Here is a 17731-nt window from a genome sequence, read left to right as displayed (position 1 = left end):
CTGGCTGCTGACCACTCTCCCCCTTCTGGTGCACTAAGTATCCCAGGGTTGCTCCATTCCTGGATTGTCCTCTGTGATATCCAAACTCTGGGTGGTTGAGTTTGTTGTTAGGTTATAACTCTGGGTTATTTCTTCCTCAACTTAATGATTAAATATTCTGATCCTTTAGACTTTTTAGTTGTTGGGATATATGAAAGGGGAAAGTTAAGCCAGTTGATAAGAGAAATGACACAGAAAGTACTAACTGTAGCCAAGATTCTAATTGCAAAGAAATGGAATAATTCCAAGGCATGTTCATTAAAGGAGTGGTTAGCAAGGTCCTAGAAGATGACAGAAATGTGTAAATTAACATAATATGGTTGATTGAGAGAAAATTGACAGCATATAGTTCATTTGCAAACTCACTATGCACCCCTAATATTTTTGAAGAAAGATACAATTTGGATATCAATAGACACAGAGTTTTTTCAGCTGTTTAAATTAAATGAATGATGGATGATATTCTGGAGGTGACAGACTCTACCTTGGGGGAGCTGGGGGTGGCGACGGCCAACAGGAAGCTCTGGCGTGAGCTGGTCCATGAAGTCACGAAGAGTCGGAAGCGACTGACCGAATAAACAACAACAACAAGCAGTAATAATAGTAGAAGAAACTAACAGTAAAAATGTTATGTGGTTTCAATGTGTTCATAAATAACCATATAATAATAAATATTACAAAATATTATGTGTTTATTCAGGAACATAGGTATTTCTAATTATTAAAAAAATCTAAAAACACACATCCAAAGGGAGCAATCCTCTCTTACAAAATAGCTCAATATGGACAGCGCATGCCTGGTGGTCACCCAAAGCCACAGAATGAGGAGCGTCAGTGGGAAAAATAGAAAACCAGGTGTTTGGGGAGTGAATCAGATTGCTAGAATCCCTAACAGTTTGTAGTATCCCAGAGAAACTGGCTAGAATCGTAAGCAGAAGCATGAGAGAGGGAGTCACTTTGTTGGTTACAAGTCCCAGTGGGTCAGGATGACTTATTGTGAATATAATAAACTTTACAAAATGTAAGAAAGATTTTTTTAAAGTTAAATCTCAGTCTAAAAATAACTTGCAGCTTAGCTTCAGCTTGTAAATGTCTGTGCATATAAATACTTATATCACATCTGGAAGATACTTAGCTTCAGATGATAGAGTGTTTTTCTCCATTTGCCATGACTGTTCACAATCCATAACTATGTGGCACTATTAGGAGCCTGTTCTGAACAAATGTGTGGAGATTAAATGCTAAATTTCACAAGTTCTTACCATGAAAACAAAATGGGTGTCCAGTACATGATTTTCTGTCACAAATGTTTGATAATGATAATTTCTGGATTATATGGAGAAATAAAAGGGAATGGATTAGTCCACCTGATCATCATAGTTCTGTTTGGATAATGGGACAAAAATAATTTTTGAATCTTTAAAAATTAGGATCGGAATACTAAACAAAATCACCATTTTGTTTAGTATTGACAATACTAAATTCACAATAAAAGAAAACAGTTGTTTGAAACTTGCACATTGTACAGTATTAAAATCTTGCTTGTTCGACCATGTCGGTTTCAATGTTTGTGATATTTTAAGTTTGTGATCCTGCATTTCTGTGTAAATTGTTTACATCTGCAGTAATTTAAAAATGCAGAAGTTTCTTTGCGCATAGGACCAGAGCACAGGTAGAGTGTTTCCATTATATCAGTGGCAATTTACTTCCTATGTAAAGTTTCTTTTCATATCACCAAAGAAGCAAATTATTTAATTAATAAATTAAAGGATTCTTAGTCTGTTCTTCAGCTGAAAATAATGTACATGAAAAATCAGATTCTTCTGATTAGTGGTTACTAGAGGAAGAACATGACAGAAATGGGAAAGTTTGGCTGGACTTTGAGATTAATTACTGGCATATATTAATTAAAAAAAACAATGTAAAAGACCTTCATTAAATCATAGGAAAGTTCTTCTTTGGTCCTTGGAGAGCATATTATATGCAAGGCTTGTTGCTTGGGTTGGCAAGTGTCACTGGAATTCATATGAATTGCTTGTCTAATTACAGTAAATGTAGCATGTCCAGATATGGTTTAAAAGTTGGATGGCTGTTTGCTACTTCATAGAAATTACTTAAAGCCCTCCACAGGCAGCTGTTCTCAGGTCCTTCACCTCTTCCCCAGAGATGCTAAGAAGTCTCTGTTGTTAGACCCTGTCTTTTGTGGCAGAAGCAGTAAACATGACAGGTTGCTTGGGAGCCATCTGTTTTAATATGGTTGCTCCTTTGTATGCAGTAATGAACTTGAGATCTGTTTCTTGTCTGGCTTTATGATAACAGTTTTCTTTGGTGTCACAACAGGTGGACGTTGATGGGATAAAACTTAGCGTGACTAGTGAGTGGAACTTGGCTTCAGCCTTGTTGTCTGTTAATGTGGATGGTGTTCAGAGAACGGTGCAGGTAAATATTCTTCTGCTACTGCTTTTTATGTTTTTAAAGTTTTATAGATCTGGAAAGTTGGCTGCTGTCCAGAATATATTTGCACTTGCTTAACGTGTGTTGAAGGCAGTGGGGCAAGCTTGCATTATTTCAGGCTAGCTTGCACACATTAGCTGGGATCCAAAGGGTCCCGTAGGCAAACGTGAGCATTTCCATAGATGCACCAAGTATTGCTGTATACAAGGTGAGGCGCTGATTAACTTCTTCTCTCAGCAGTATTGACAATGGTATCCTTCTACATCACCTGGCAGGATTGTGAATAGGAGATATTGCCTTGAAGAGGTTCTGATTCTACTTCTTAGTGGATAACTGCCCTGCCCTGTGTGAGCTGATCTACATGGTACACCATGCTGTAGATGTAGAAGAAGCTGCTGGAAGAGGTTGTGATAGGTTTTGGAATAAGGTGTCATCAGTATACCAATGAAGCCCAGTTCTCACTCTCCTTTTCATCTCAACCCTGTGATGCACCAATATCCCTGAAAACTTGGAGGCAGCATTGGGTTGGAGGAGACCTAGAAAACTGAAGCTTAATCCCAGTAAGACAGAGATGTTAATGCTGAGCTGATCCACTACTGGGTATTCATCCTATTTTGAATCAAATCACACTTTGTCTGAAGGAGTGGGTATGATGAGTGTAAACTTTTTTTCTTTTTTTTTTAAATAAACTTTGAAACCATGACCCTTTATAAATTAAAACTGGTCCTGAGATTCTTATAAGAGCAGATTTATGTGTCACTGTTTAGGAATTGGCCAGTGTGCCCCAGTGGGCTTTCTCTAACTTGTTTTGTCTTCAAACATGGTGCAGACACTACCCACCAGTTAATGCCCAGTTAAGTAGCAGTAGTTTAGAAAGATCTTAGCTATTATGTTGCCATTGGGATCCGCCAGGCCCCATCATTGCAGGCTTTTAAGAAGGCCCTGAAAACATATTCTTTGACTTTGGCCTTCCCCTAATATGCTTGCTGTTGTTGCTGTTTTTTATTGTTGATTTTATTGCTCTTTGCATTGTGTCTTTGCTGCTTTTTCCAGGGTTTTGTTGCTTTTAAAGACCATATCAGTTTTTTTTATTATTATTATTGTATGCCATCTTGGGATGGCTTCTGCCCTGAAAAGCAGCCAAGAAATATTTTAAATAAATTATTTATTTCAGACCACCACCACTTTTTGCTGGTTGCTCCCCAATTATGGAACAATCTCCCCGATGAGGCTTGCCCGACATCAACATTGTTATATTTTTGATGCCAGGTTAAGACCTTCCTCTTCTCTCAGGCATTTGGCAGCATATGATGAGGTTTTAATGAGGTCCTGGATTTTTCTTATTGTTGATTGTTTAAAATTATTTAGATATATGTGTGTTTGTGTGTGTGCCGTCTATTTATATGTTTGTATGTCAGTGATTTTTAATACTATGCATAATGTATTTTAATGGTTTTTTAGTCTTTGTAAACTGCGCAGAGAGCTTCAGCTATTAGGTGGTATAGAAAGGTAATAAATAAAAGGAAATGAATAAGAATAATCTGTCATGAGGGAGCGTTATGCCTTTTCTGCCCCATGTAGTGATGGGTGAACCTCGCTCAGCTCAATTTGGGATTGGTTCAACAATTACCAACATCATTGGAGAATGCTCAGGGAAACAAATGCAAGGTAGAGTTCTAAATTGGCTAATAATATTAAATGAAAATTAATGTAAAATACAAATGTTGTATATCCTAATGTTAAATGCCACTCTTTGAGATTTCCAAATTACTGGGCACTTGTTCACACTTTTGTCAGTAATATGGCTTTAAATCATCACTATTTATATGAGTTAATGTAATTATTTGGGTGTGTGTGCATGTGTCTTCACAAAATATATTATTGTCACAATAGGGTATTTACTTATTTCCTTAAGAATTAGTAACCTATACTTTTGTTTTTATCAAAACAAGTTGTTCTAATGGTGCAAGACTGTAGGTGGCTGAAGATGCTTACTGTTTCCCTGTTTGCCTTAGGATGTTTTGCCCTTTGGGTGAATATTCTGGTGCTAATAGAGAAGCAGGGCTGATTTATATGCTGGAAATGATCATTTCTCTGCTGTGTGTGTGTGTGTGTGTATTGAAAGAGACACTCTGGAACCTTATAAAAGCACCTCTTATATATTATGATCTTTACTGCACATGCAGGTGCTCCACAAAACCCAGGCTCCTCCCATGCGAGTGCCTGTACATACACCCATACAGTACAACAGGCTGTTACAGAGAACAGGAGGTCCGTGCATATTTCTATATGCCCATCCATCCCTTCCACTCTCCCCAGTCAAGTGCTGAGCTCCAACACTTGCCTGACTTGACCAAGTGGAGAGGAAGGGTTTGCTGGGGCTAGGAGAGCACAGACATCCCATTCCTTTGGCTGCTTGTGTGCACATCTTTTGCATCCACTGGGAAGCAGAACAAGACTCTCTTCAAGAGTATGGAGATTCTTGCACATGGACATAGTACCTTCATGGCAAAAGATTCGACTTCAGAGTCAGCTCTGGTTTTGAGGGGGCCCTGGGCAAAGTGGCCTCTGGTGGGCCCCCTTGGGCTTACCTGGTGGCAGCGGTGCTCTAGTCACTGCAAGAAGGAGCATCAGGTGGCTAAATCCGTTTGCATTTTAATTTCCCACAATGTTCTGGAGTGATGCTATGCCATTTGTGGGAAATTAATATGGCAGGTAGACCCAGTCGCACAGCACTCTCAGAATATCTTTTTAATGGGGGGCCAGGGCAAGCATCAGCTGTCCTCTTACCACCCAGAAATAATATTTTCATTGTTCTCATCATCACTATAAATTGCTTCAGCTGCAAAAGTCTGATCATATCTTGTCATCTGGGCATTATTGTACCTCAAGCTAGTTAATAACCAAGCTGATTTGTCGCTGCCTAGTTTCCAACTAGGGTGACAAGCTGAAATAGACTCTTTGAGTCATTTTTCTCCAACACTGTAATGTAGTTAACTCTTTTAAAACACTGCTTCTGCATTCTTTGCTACACTACATTCTTTGCTTCAGAAAAGTGGCATCTGAAAAACTTCATTTTCTGAAGTTCGTTTCATGGTGCATATGTTGTGTTAAATCTCGAACTTTACCTTGTGCTCTCCATACATTGCACAGATACCTTACATATTTATTATTTATCTATTATATTTTTATCCCACTCTTCAAGGAGCTTAGGGTGGCATACATGGTTCTTCCACCACATTTTCTCCTCATAACAACTTTGTGAAGAAGCTTAGGCTGATAGATAGTGACTGGCCCTGAGTCACCCAGTGAGCTTCATCACTAAGGGGATCTCACCAATCCTAGACCATGTACAGGCTTGGCTTGAAGCCCAGGGGAAGGGAGGAACATAGGAACAGAAGAAGCTGCCTTATACTGAGTCAGACTATGGGTGTATCTAGTCCAATATTGTTGACACTGACTGGCAGTGGCTCTCCAGGTTTTCAGGCAGGATTCTTTCTAACCCTGTCTGGAGATGCTGGGGATTGAACCTGGGACTTTCTGCATGTAAAGCTTGTGCTCTACCACTAGGCCTCGGCCCATCTCCTATAGCCTATAGCATGTGCCACTCACAGATGGTTAGTGTCAGGTGGCAAGTTGTCAAGTTCAGTAAAGCAGAGTCACATCCAGAAAACAGGGTAAGCAGGAGACTAGGGTCACTGCAAGATAAAGAACTGTCAGGTCCCTGGACAGCGTACTGCAAGGATACTCACTGGAATATTTCCCCAGAGGGAATGCTGTTGTCTCAGCAAGGGAATGCAGGCAACTGAGGTCATGAGAAGGCTGGCAAGCCCAGAGCATTCAGTCGCTCAACTCCCACTAGATTCTTGCTTGTCCTTAAAGAACCCACAGTTATTTCTGTAGCCTCATGTTCCTGCGTGACGGAAGGACAGGAGAAGGTGTGAGAGTCTGAGGTTGAAGGGAGGGCTACATCTTCAGGCCTGAAAGGTATCTGAGAGGGTGGCATGAGTCCTTCTCAGGGTGCTGCTGAGTCTTGGAGCTTGGGAACATGATAGCCCAATATGCTAGCCACAATGCCACACTGGCTCTAAAATGTACAGATGTACAGATCTGGTTGGTCACTGTGGGAACAGAATGATGGACTACATAGGCCTTTGTTTCCATCCAGAATGTATCCTCTTATGTTAAGAATCAGGTTAAGAATCTATGGGACCCCACGAATTCAAGTGCAATAGGCACCCTCTTGCTCATTTTCCATAGCAACTGATTTTCAGAGGCATAGTGCCTCTGATACTGGAGGTAATATATAGCTATCAAGATCAGTAGCCATTGATAGCCTTGTCCTCCATGAATTTTTCAAATCCAGCCTCATCAATTTATTGTGTGAAGTTAGGATTTCTCCCTACAATATGCATCAGGGATGGCTGAATATGTCAGTTTCACTTTCTTCCATATTCAGTTTTTCTAAATCTCAAGATCTTTCTCTCCTGAACATTAAGAACTTTGCAAATTTTGGTAAATTCTTACCAAAACGAACTGAAACAAAATTCTCACCCATCTTGCACCAGCCCAATTTTAAAAGGTAGAGCTATTCCCAGCATAGAGAGGGCCATGATATACCTCCCTGCCATGTGGCTGTTAAAGATGAGGAGCCTGTCAAAAAAGAGGTGGCAGCCTAATTCAGCTCCAGAGACATGGTTGAATACTCAGGGATTTGAGCAGACTTTTAAGAGCAAAGTACTCCAAGTCCTTGGCCTGGATTGACAAATCTGTCAGTTTTGGTTTCTCCCACATTTGAATTTTTTTAGGTTCAAGTTCTTTTTTCCCCAATTATGGAGAGCTTTGCAAATTTTGGTAGGTTGTAATCAAAACCGAACTGAAACGAACGTCTCACCCATCCCTAATATGCATCACTTTACACTTGCCTACATGGAAGTGTATTTGGCATTTTAATTCTCATTTCTCCTGGTCTGATCCAGCAGGCTCTTCTTGTAGCATGTTCTTACATATTTAAAGTGGTGTGTAGTTTTATCCTTAGTAACACTGCAAAGTCAGTGGTAATTATATTTGCAGTTCACTGGACTTTGGAAAAGTATTTTATGAATGGCAGGTAAGAGCAGACTGTCTTGCATTATAAACAAAGATAACAACTTTGGGCGGTACACCTATGTTTGATTATAGATTCTGATTTTATCCATGGTTTTGTAGTTTTCAGACTGACAAGGGTTGGGGTTAGTTTGCACTCTGAACCTTTCCTTTCATCACACTTGTAACAAGACTTGACAGATGACAAGTTCCATTGGTATCAGTCTGTCAGCTTGCCTCAGTAAGGACTACCTGCATGAATAAAGATTTATAAGATTCAGCCCCTTAGATCTGAAGACTTGGGTGTTGAATATATATTTTATATCAAAAAATACTAGGTCATATTTAAAATCTGAAATTTAAGAAATTCTGTTCTTAAAATAGATGTGTCAAATATTCCAACATGATGAGATCTGAGTCATATGCAGTATTCATGCCCTGTTTCTCTCTCACACACATGCACAAATGCAAACCTGTACTCTTTCTCACGCATACCGCCTGTCAACCTTGCATGCACACGCATACATACACAGACATATACTTTACCCAATCACTTACCTAATCAGACAGACATTTTTTTTGCTCAGGATTGTTCTGAAATATCACATTAAAGTCTCCAATGAAGGTGACCAGCATTCCAGTAAAAAAGAAAAGATCCTTTTATTTCACTTTACCAATTTTGACAGCTTATCAAATAGTTTGTACCTGTGTGTTTTGGCATACAGTTGCTTCATTGTAGGCAGCTGGTACTTTGTTCTTCTTTGCAGTTTCCAAAACTTGATTGTGTTTCTCCCAGTCTGTGGGGAAAAGTGTATATTCCTGTTTCCTTTATAAACGTAAACGTCAGAAATTTTGTATGAAATTTTATTTCCCATATTTTCCATTCCATTAATCATTTGTGCTGAAATATGTCAAGACTTGGCACATTCTCTTTTGTTTCCCTATTGCTGTACAGAGTGGAGTGCCACTAAATGATCCATTAGTTTCAAAAAAAATCCCATGATATTTTAAAGAAGGTACTGCTTTATGTATATAAAATGTAGCTACAGAGGATGTTTAGAAGGGGGACTTGTTGCCAATAAACATTGCTTTTTATGTAGTGGATTGTCTGTTTCATAACATTTTAGGCTGGGGTAGGCAGCTAGTGGCCCTCGAGATGTTTTGTCCTAACACCTCCCATCAGTCCTAGCCAATGGTGACGGATCATGGGACTTGTAGGCCAAAACATCTGGAGGGGCACAAATTGCCCACCTGTTTTATATGATGTGTGTGCATGCGTGCACGCGCGCGAGAGAAACTTTGTTGCCCTGCTATTTTTGAGACATGCCTCATACACCTTGACTGTAGAATCTCCATTTTGTCCTGGAAGGCTGACTAAGTAAGGGCTAGGACCAGCCCGGACATACAAGCTATAACTTACACTTGCTGACCTCTAACCTAATTAAATCATCCCCTTGCTATGTAAGGAATGGGGATTGTTGCTGTGCCTCCTTGTTCATACAGACACACAACTTGTGTATATATGTGCAACAAGCACCACAGGTCTAAAGAGACGTTTAACCTGAAATGTTGACATACGCAGTGGATTTATGCACTATGCTCTTACTAAAATGGGAATAACTGCTCCTCCAATGGAGCTTCGGCTATTTGGGCGGTATAGAAATGAAATGAATGAATGAATGAATGAATGGGGAAATTAGCTCATTCATTCAAAATCCCAAAACATGGGTTTATTTTTTACAGCAATTAGTTCTCACACATGCATGTACATTCATTAGAGAAGTGGTGGGGGGAGCTCAATTAGTATGCTCACCCCCTAGCATATGGGTCTGTGTACCAGTTCTAATAGGCCTAAATCAGAAGACAGAAAAAGATGAACATTGGAGAAATTAGCATTTACCAAATAAGGGAAAGGTGGCACTATGGAAAATGGTGGAGCAGGGGATTAGACGGTTATACTACCAAGAAACTTGGGTCCTGGTGAATTAAAACTGGCTAGATTGAGGAGGAAAGGAAAAGAAATAGAGCAGGAGCAATTGTAATTAACTGACTTCAGAGGAAGGGGAACCCAAAGGATTTCACTTCCTGGTTGACTGCCAACAATTAGAAAAATGCTGTGGGCACAGACCACTCTCACGTTTCACAGCTTAGTTTCAAATTACAAAAAAGGAGCAATAGCTTCAAGCCACTTCGTACTTGTTGACAAGAGGCTGTGCCATGTTGTCCACAGACATCCAAAGGAAAGGTGTCTGGTGAGTGAGGATGGGAGGGCTGAATGTCTTAAGCTGTTATTAGAGGCCCCAGAGCCACCACAATTTTGGTTAAAAACAGATTTAGATGGAGAGCCTTGCCAATGGGATTCTTGCTTCCAGTTAAATTCAAGAATTTAGCAGTCAGCTTGAGACTTTTTGTTAGCTGCTTCCCAGTGCTCTGTGCTTCTTCCCATGGAACCAATTTCACTCAGAACCGACAATGCCCACATGGGTCGCAAGTCCCCTTACCAGCTACCGTAAGACTGGCGGGTTGTGCTGTGATATTTACAGAATCCAGCCCTGGATTCAATGGGCACGTCACCAGGAGGCAAAACTTTGTCTCTAGATATCAGGTGCAAGAAATCTATCTGGGGCAACCTGAGCAGGAGAATGGGGGACTCTGGCCTTGGAAATGTGGAGTAGGCACCAGAGTAGAGCAGAGAATGGTGCTAGGCAGGTGTCACGGACAATATTAAAAATCAGTTGGACTCTGGATTTATTCTCAGAGCTGAGAATGCGAGGGATGCCCAAGCAGAAAGAATGAATATTGACTGCCAAACTCCAAGGCAGTCATAGGGTTCCAAACAAAGGGAACAAAGAGCTTGATGGCTCAGAGGCTGGACCTAGGATGGTTAAAACAAAAGAAATAATAGTTTGGCTCTAGCCATTGAATAGAAGATGCAGGGAGGTTCCTTGCCTTTTGCTTAATTTTTCATCTAGTTTGCTATGTAGAGTATTATAGCCCAATATTCAGAACAAAAGGATGTCGTTAAGGGTACTGGCTCTCCTGGCTTGGAGGTGGTGACATTTCAGGATTGGACAATTTTTCCTGCCAGAACATTCTGTCCAGTTTAAAGTTACCTTTGTGAGTTCATCAGCTGAGTGGTGGCATGGCAGTTAGGCAGGCATTTACATGTTTTCCCTGGATGTAGGGAACAATGTTCTTTAATTTAATCAACAAGGAAGCACATACACTCTACGGCTCCTTTGCCTCTGTAGCAGCTCCAGAACTTTAGCATTGTTCCAGGCAGCTCCCAGGCTATGCCTTCTGGAATTAGGTTCTTGAGCATCGGGATAATACTAGTATTGGGATAATACTAATTAAATCCATATAGCGCTAGATGTGCCAGAGAGCCAGCACATCTGGAGCTCCTGTGTAACAAACAGGACTTCAGAACTTGCAAATGTGTGTCTGATTGCTGAGTCACATTCCTAATCAAGCTGTCCAAAGTAAATTCTGAATTGCCCAATCCAGAGCCCTATGGGGAAAATACTTCATGAAGCACCACCACCACCACTACCAGGAAACACATTAGTGGTTGGTAGCAACTGTTAAGGATAGGAACCTCCTATGTTTACACACAGTACCTGTTACAACTTAGGACCCCTATACTATTTTTCACACACCTTTGCACCAATGTCAAGAGAGCTCAGAATCCTAGATTACCTTTAATCCCTTTTATTTTGGGAATAATTGCCCTCCTCAGGATTTCTTCCCAGGAAGAGTGAGTTGGGATTTGGTCAGGCTTTGTTCAGCTTTCTTTCTGCAGTTAACTCTGCTCCTACTTCACTTCATAGTTTCCTTTTCCACATTTATTTTTGTTATTTTACTATCTGTTTAGTCAGGGCCCTCAGGGAGCACACTGCCTCTTGCTTTCTCTCCAAGCTTTCCATCAAAAAGTCCTAGAACACGCCATGGTTAAAAGGACCTGCAAGGGTCTTGCTTGCCCCAGTTCCTCCTTATAGAAGGAGAACCCTTGAACATGGAACTGAGACCTGCAGCATTCCAAACTTCCTCTTTATATCCCTCATCCTCTGGAATAGGTTAAATGTTAGTACTGTAATCTTTCTGTCACTGTCCAATTTGTTCTCTCATAATCTCTTTCCCCACGTCTAGCGTTGGCCAACTCCACGTCACTACATTTTGAGTGTGCTCAATTGTGCCTACTCCTCCACCACTATCTGCCAATCTTTATTCAAGTCCCAGTCTGTATTTCAGTAGCTAATATCCCCTTGGTATAAATGTAAAGTGCAACCTACCCATGCTGCCCCTCTTCTCTAGGCCCAAGATTGATACTTACATGTGTTGGTTACACGGGTACACTTCGATGTCAGGGTTACACGTGTGACTGGGGATATGCGGTAACAGTGAGTGTGAGTGTGTGTGTGTGTGTGTTAGTTAATATACCTGTGTATTTACACCTTCTCAGGGTTTATGCTTAAGTGCTTGATTAAGGTTAATTGTACAGAGTAACTTTTGTATCCCCATTGCTTCAGGCAGTGGTGTGTGTGTTTTTTTAATCACTGTAGCTTAATATCACCTATTTCATTATGTTTTACTATGCAGGAGTCATTCATGTGGCATCTTGGCCAAAGTATTGAATTTGATATAGGAAACATACACTCAAATCTGTACTGAATTGTGAAGCTCACTAGTGACTGGGCAAGCTGCTATCTCCCAGAATTAATCTACTTTGCAAAGTTAGTGTGAAGCTAAAATATCACTCTGAATTTCTTGGACAAGAAGGAACTAACAACATAATGACATATGTCAGATGTTCTCAAAGAACATCCGCTCTTCATCAGTTTTCTTGTTCAATTTTATTGTTAATATATTCTGTCTCCCCTACTACTGCTTAATGGTTTATTGTGTGACAGCAGAAAGACAAGGCTTCATAGTTTTGAACTTGAGCAGTTGTGCATCTTTGTTACAAAGTGAAGTTGAATCTGCCTTTTAATAAGAATGTTCATCTTACTGTCTGGGAAAAGTGTAGATGAGAATCTTCAGAATTTTCTCCTCTTCCTTGTGTATCCTTCCTTTCTTCCAAGGAACACACAGTGGCTTTTCTAGTTTTCTTCCTCACCTATCCTCACTGCAACCTTGTGAGGTAGGTTAGGGTGAGAGAAAGTGACTTGCATAGGGTCACCCAGTAAGCTTCCTGGCTGATTAGGGATTTGAACGTTGGTTTTCCCAGGACTTTGGTTTCCTCAGTCCTAGTCATAAACTCTAACCACTAGTCTGTGATGACTCAAATTGACATGTTGTAGAATCCTGGGTCAATGGAGAGTAACAAGAACAAGTAGGTCATAGCAATTAATTGATTATGAATTTTTACAGTATTTTTAGAATGTTTAAGATTTCTGCCTCCTTTGATCAGTGATTAATGAAAGGAGACATAGATCAATTTTGGTCTGTCTTGTCTGTCTTTCTGTCTGTCAGGCACACATGGAATATGTGACTTTGTCATCATTCTTGGGATGAAAATGCTTTTGCTTATAGAACATAGTCTAATTACTATTAATCTGTTTCTTCTAGTGCCTTACACGGGATGCAAATGGATATCTTAGCATTCAGTTCCTTGGCACAGTGGTGAGTAGTATTAAAATCTACTAGACATTTTTTTCTGGATACAAGATTTTTTATTGAGCATACACTTTTCATTTCACTTGTTACTATTATATGTCAATGACTGGGTTCAAACAACATGACAACCTACACTCAAGGTTGAGTATGGGTTGAATGTGGGTTGTTGTTGAACGATGGGTTGTTGCTGAAATGGGGGTTGTTGTGTTGTGTGAACCCAGCTGTGCTAACAAACCATGCTTTGTTAACCATGAACAACACACAGTTTGCAACTCAACAACAAACCATGGGTTCTCTTTGTGGATTGTTCATGATTAACAAACCATGGTTTGTTAGCACAGCTGGGTTCAAACAACACAACAGCCCACAGTTCAACAACAACCTGCACTCAACACACACCCAACTTTGCATGGGGTTGTTGTGTTGTGTGAACCCAGCCATTATCATTCATGTATGTGTGGGCAACCCTTATTTTGACTGAAGAGGACTAGAGGAAAAGAGCTTCCTGAGTAGCAGGAGTTCAGAGCATTTTCTCCATCTTTTCCCTCTGTCCATTTTCAGAAGTACTGTAGATCAACATTTATTTTTTTTACAGAGCAGATACCTATATAGGATTGTTAAGACAGGACACAGTATGTAAACAGTAACATAGTGTGCAGTGTGGGTGAGAGGTTTATATATTCTTGCACACATTCACACACACAGTAGCAGCAGCTGTAAGTACAGAGCATCCATCTCCTACCCACCTAAAGACCATCTTAGACTGCATCCTTTTCATCTTAAAGGACTTACAAGATTTTTTGGCCTGCAGGTGACAGCAGATTTATTAAGAAAGGTACAAGAGTTGGTGAAAGCCCAGCTTAATAGCAATACCCTCACTACTGGTAGTTGGAGGAACAGACTAGTGATCATGGCTGTTAAGAGGGGGACAGACTTTCCCACCAAACCTTAAAGCACAGGTGGGCAACCCGCAGCCTATGGGCTGCATGTGGCCCTCATCTGCACTCTGTATGGCCCTTAATTCCTCCCATGCCATGCTGCTACTGAAGAAAGAACATCACCACCACAGAATATGAATAATTCGCAGGCCGTTGGCTGCTGGTGTGCCCACTGCTCCCTGTACATTGCTGCTTCTGTTGGAGAAAAAAGGAAGGCCATCAGAGAAAAAAGGCAGGCACGCACACAACCCCACCACAGAGTCTGGCACCTAGAGCAGCTTTTCGAAACTCTAGGTACTGTGCTCTGTGATTTGGCCTTTGAGTTCGTGTATATGCCTGGGAGAGCAGAAGAGCTCAGAATTGTGAGAGAGACAAACGGACGTTCTTTATTTTTTCATTAATTCTTTCATTCTGGTGTGAGAGATGGAAACACTGAAGTATAAGCAGAGTGGCCAGCAGAGTTTATCATAGAACTTTTAGCTCCATCAGAGAACTGGGGACTGAAGGAAGGCAGACACGGAGCAGGCTGGGGCCAGGCAGGAAAGCAGGGTGTGACTGGAGGCAGCTGACTGGTATGTTTGCGGGCTGAGAGCCATGGTGGGTGGTTGTGTGTGTATTTGTGTAAGTGGGCAGGTGGATGTGACTAAGAGAGAATGAATGGAAGAAATAATGAATGGATGATTGATGAATGAAGGGGGGTAGAGAAGGAAAGGATGTTCTCACCCATTTTTAGCTGAGGCCCGATCTACTTTTGGCTTTGTCACTCCGAGACCACTTCCCCCCAGGAAATGTAGCCCATGACTCCAAAAGGGTTGCCCAATCCTGCCTTAAAAAGTACATTTGCATGAAAGCTATAAACATTACAGTGGCAATTCTTGTTCCTCTCTAACCATTTATTAAGTAATTAATGTAAATATGGAGCTGATGCCAAAATCTGAGCTTTAGGGGGGAAATTCCTTGTCCTGGTTTTATTTGAATAAAGATGTATCCTTTTCATGTGAGAATTATAACAGATTAAAGATCCATTTTCATGAAGGATATTTGTGTGTGTTCCCATGCTATTGACACATGTCTAACCTCATCATTGGCACTAGTTCTCAGAGCCCACTATCTGGGAAAATATCATTCTGCCTGTCACAGGGGCATTAACTTTAGATGAACTTGTTTGCTTGGTGGTTGTTTTTTCCTGACGTCAGATAGTTAAAACAGTTTGCTATTGTCTTATTTTTCATATAAGGCTTGCACATCAACAGCTGAGAAAAGCTGGCAAAAAAAACAAATAGTGACTCTTTATTAGCATCCTTGCCATTCTCTAAAGAAGAAGCTGTATTCTAATGGGCAAATTTAACATGAAAACATTTACCAAAAGATTCAATTAAAATAATACAATCCGTATTTGTGAGCAGTCTCCTCTGTGTTTTCTGTCAATTTAGTAACATAGATAGGCTTCTTGTCTAAGGTAGAACTGGAAATATAGTGTACCATGTCCAAATTAAATTGGATACAAGTTGAGCTCTGTTAGATGGATGTTTTCACAGGTTTTTGGTGATTTCCTCCAGTTTATAATCTTAGCAGCTACCTAATTTTGTTGTTAATAATATAATGCTGCAGTGGCACTGAGAGTGCATGGCACTTTATGGAGTGATATGAATAAACAAGACAGTTACCTCAACTGAAGATAGTGATGGGGGCAAATAGAGATGGAGTGGGAGAGAGGCAAGGGTAACAGGATGAGCATGAACCAATGCAGTTATACTTGCTTAGGCTTCATTCCAGTACGCTTGTCAGTATGCATTAATTCCCTGACAACCTTGAATGCAAAGATCAGTGCAGGCTATCCAGACAAATTTTGGTGAAGATTATACTTGATTGACAGTATCGTGATGCTCCTGGATCCAGTGCTGTGACTTGACCTTCAGAATAGGAGGATGGTTGGGAGTACACAGGGTGGGCCTGCCATACAGCAGGGTGAAGCAACATATTTCAGGTGGCACCTTCAAGAGGGATAAATGAAGGCAGGAATTGGTTCTTGAATGGTGCAGCAAGACTTAAGAACATAAGAAGAGCCATACTGGATTGGACCACGGGTCTAACTAGTCCAGCATTCTGTTCACACAGTGGCCAACCAGCTGTCAACCAGGAACCCACAAGCAGGTCATGAGCTCAACAGCACCCTCCCGCCCATGTTCCCCAGCAACTGGTGTACATAGGCTCACTGCCTCTGGTACTGGAGGTAGCACATAACCATCAGGACTAGTAGCCATCGATAGCCTTTTCCTCCAGGAATTTGTCCAACCCCCTTTTAAAGCCATCCAAATTGGGGGCCATCACTACATCCTCTGGTAGAAAATTCCATAGTTTAACTATGCTCTGTGTGAAGTAGTACTTCCTTTTATCTGTCCTGAATCTCCCACCAATCAGCTTCATACGATGATCCTGGGTTCTAGTATTTTGAGAGAGGGAGAAAAATGTCTCCCCATCCACATTCTCCACACCATGCATATTTTTGTAGACCTCTATCATGTCTCCCCTTACCCTCCTTTTTTCCAAGCTAAACAATCCCAGCTGTTGTAACCTTCTCTCATAGGGGAGAGGCTTCAGCCCCTTGATAATTTTAGTTGCCTTTTTCTGCACTTTTTCCAGCTCTACAATATCTTTTTTGAGGTACGGTGACCAGAACTGTACACAGTATTCCAAGTGTGGCCGCACCATAGGTTTGTATAGGGGCAGTATGATATTGGCAGTTTTATTCTCAATTCCTTTTCTAATTATGCCTAACATGGAGTTTGCCTTCTTTACAGCAGCTGCACACTGGGTTGACATGTTCATTGAGCAGTCCTCCACAACCCCAACATCTCTTTCCTGGTCAGTCACTGCTAGCTCAGTTCCTATCAGGCTATACTGGAAGTTGGGATTCTTTGTCCCAACATGCATCACTTTACGCTTGCTTACATTGAACCGCATTTGCCATTTAGATGCCCATTCTCCCAGTTTGGAGAGATCCTTTTGGAGCTCTTCACAATCCCTTTTTGTTTTAACCACCCTAAATAATTTGGTGTCGTCTGCAAACTTGGCCACTTCACTGCTCACTCCTAATTCCAGATCATTTATGAACAGGTTGAAAAGCATTGGTCCTAATACAGATCCCTGTGGGACCCCACTATTTACTTCCCTCCATTGGGAGAATTTACCATTTATTCCTACTGTCTGCTTTCTGGTCTTTAACCAGTTACTGATCTATAAGAGGACCTGTCCTCTTATTCCATGACTGCTAAGTTTGCTCAGGAGTCTTTGGTGAGGGACTTTGTCAAAAGCCTTTTGGAAGTCCAAGTAAATAATGTCTATCGGATCACCCCTGTCTACATGTTTCTTAATACTCTCAAAGAACTCTAAAAGGTTAGTGAGACGGGACTTACCTTTGCAGAAGCCATGTTGATTCTTTTTCAGCAGGGCTTGTCCTTCTATATGCTTACTAATTTTATCTTTAATAATGCCTTCAACCAATTTACCCGGAACAGAGGTTAAGCTAACCGGCCTGTAATTTCCCAGATCCCTCCTGGATCCCTTTTTGAAAATTGGTGTTACTTTGGCCATCTTCC

General features: G+C 40.9%; 1 protein-coding gene across 4 annotated transcripts in view; it reads left to right on the top strand.

The window, feature by feature from the left end:
- The window catches only part of PCCA (propionyl-CoA carboxylase subunit alpha), a 343861-nt gene that overhangs the window by 251658 nt on the left and 74472 nt on the right, over window positions 1-17731 (top strand). For 3 of the 4 annotated variants that reach the window (XM_084844685.1, XM_084844684.1, XM_084844686.1), the window contains 2 exons: window positions 2380-2478; window positions 13147-13200. In XM_084844685.1, coding sequence (XP_084700811.1) covers window positions 2380-2478; window positions 13147-13200 — 153 coding nt within the window. Of the gene's footprint in view, window positions 1-2379; window positions 2479-2733; window positions 2780-13146; window positions 13201-17731 lie in introns of those variants that run through there. The other variant, XM_084844687.1, reaches the window with a different exon arrangement.

The sequence above is a fragment of the Heloderma suspectum genome, chromosome 3, assembly GCF_057233095.1.
Source record: "Heloderma suspectum isolate Gila_16-S chromosome 3, 16-S_ref, whole genome shotgun sequence".
NCBI lineage: Eukaryota > Metazoa > Chordata > Lepidosauria > Squamata > Helodermatidae > Heloderma > Heloderma suspectum.
This window is presented reverse-complemented; position numbering and strand designations above follow the sequence as displayed.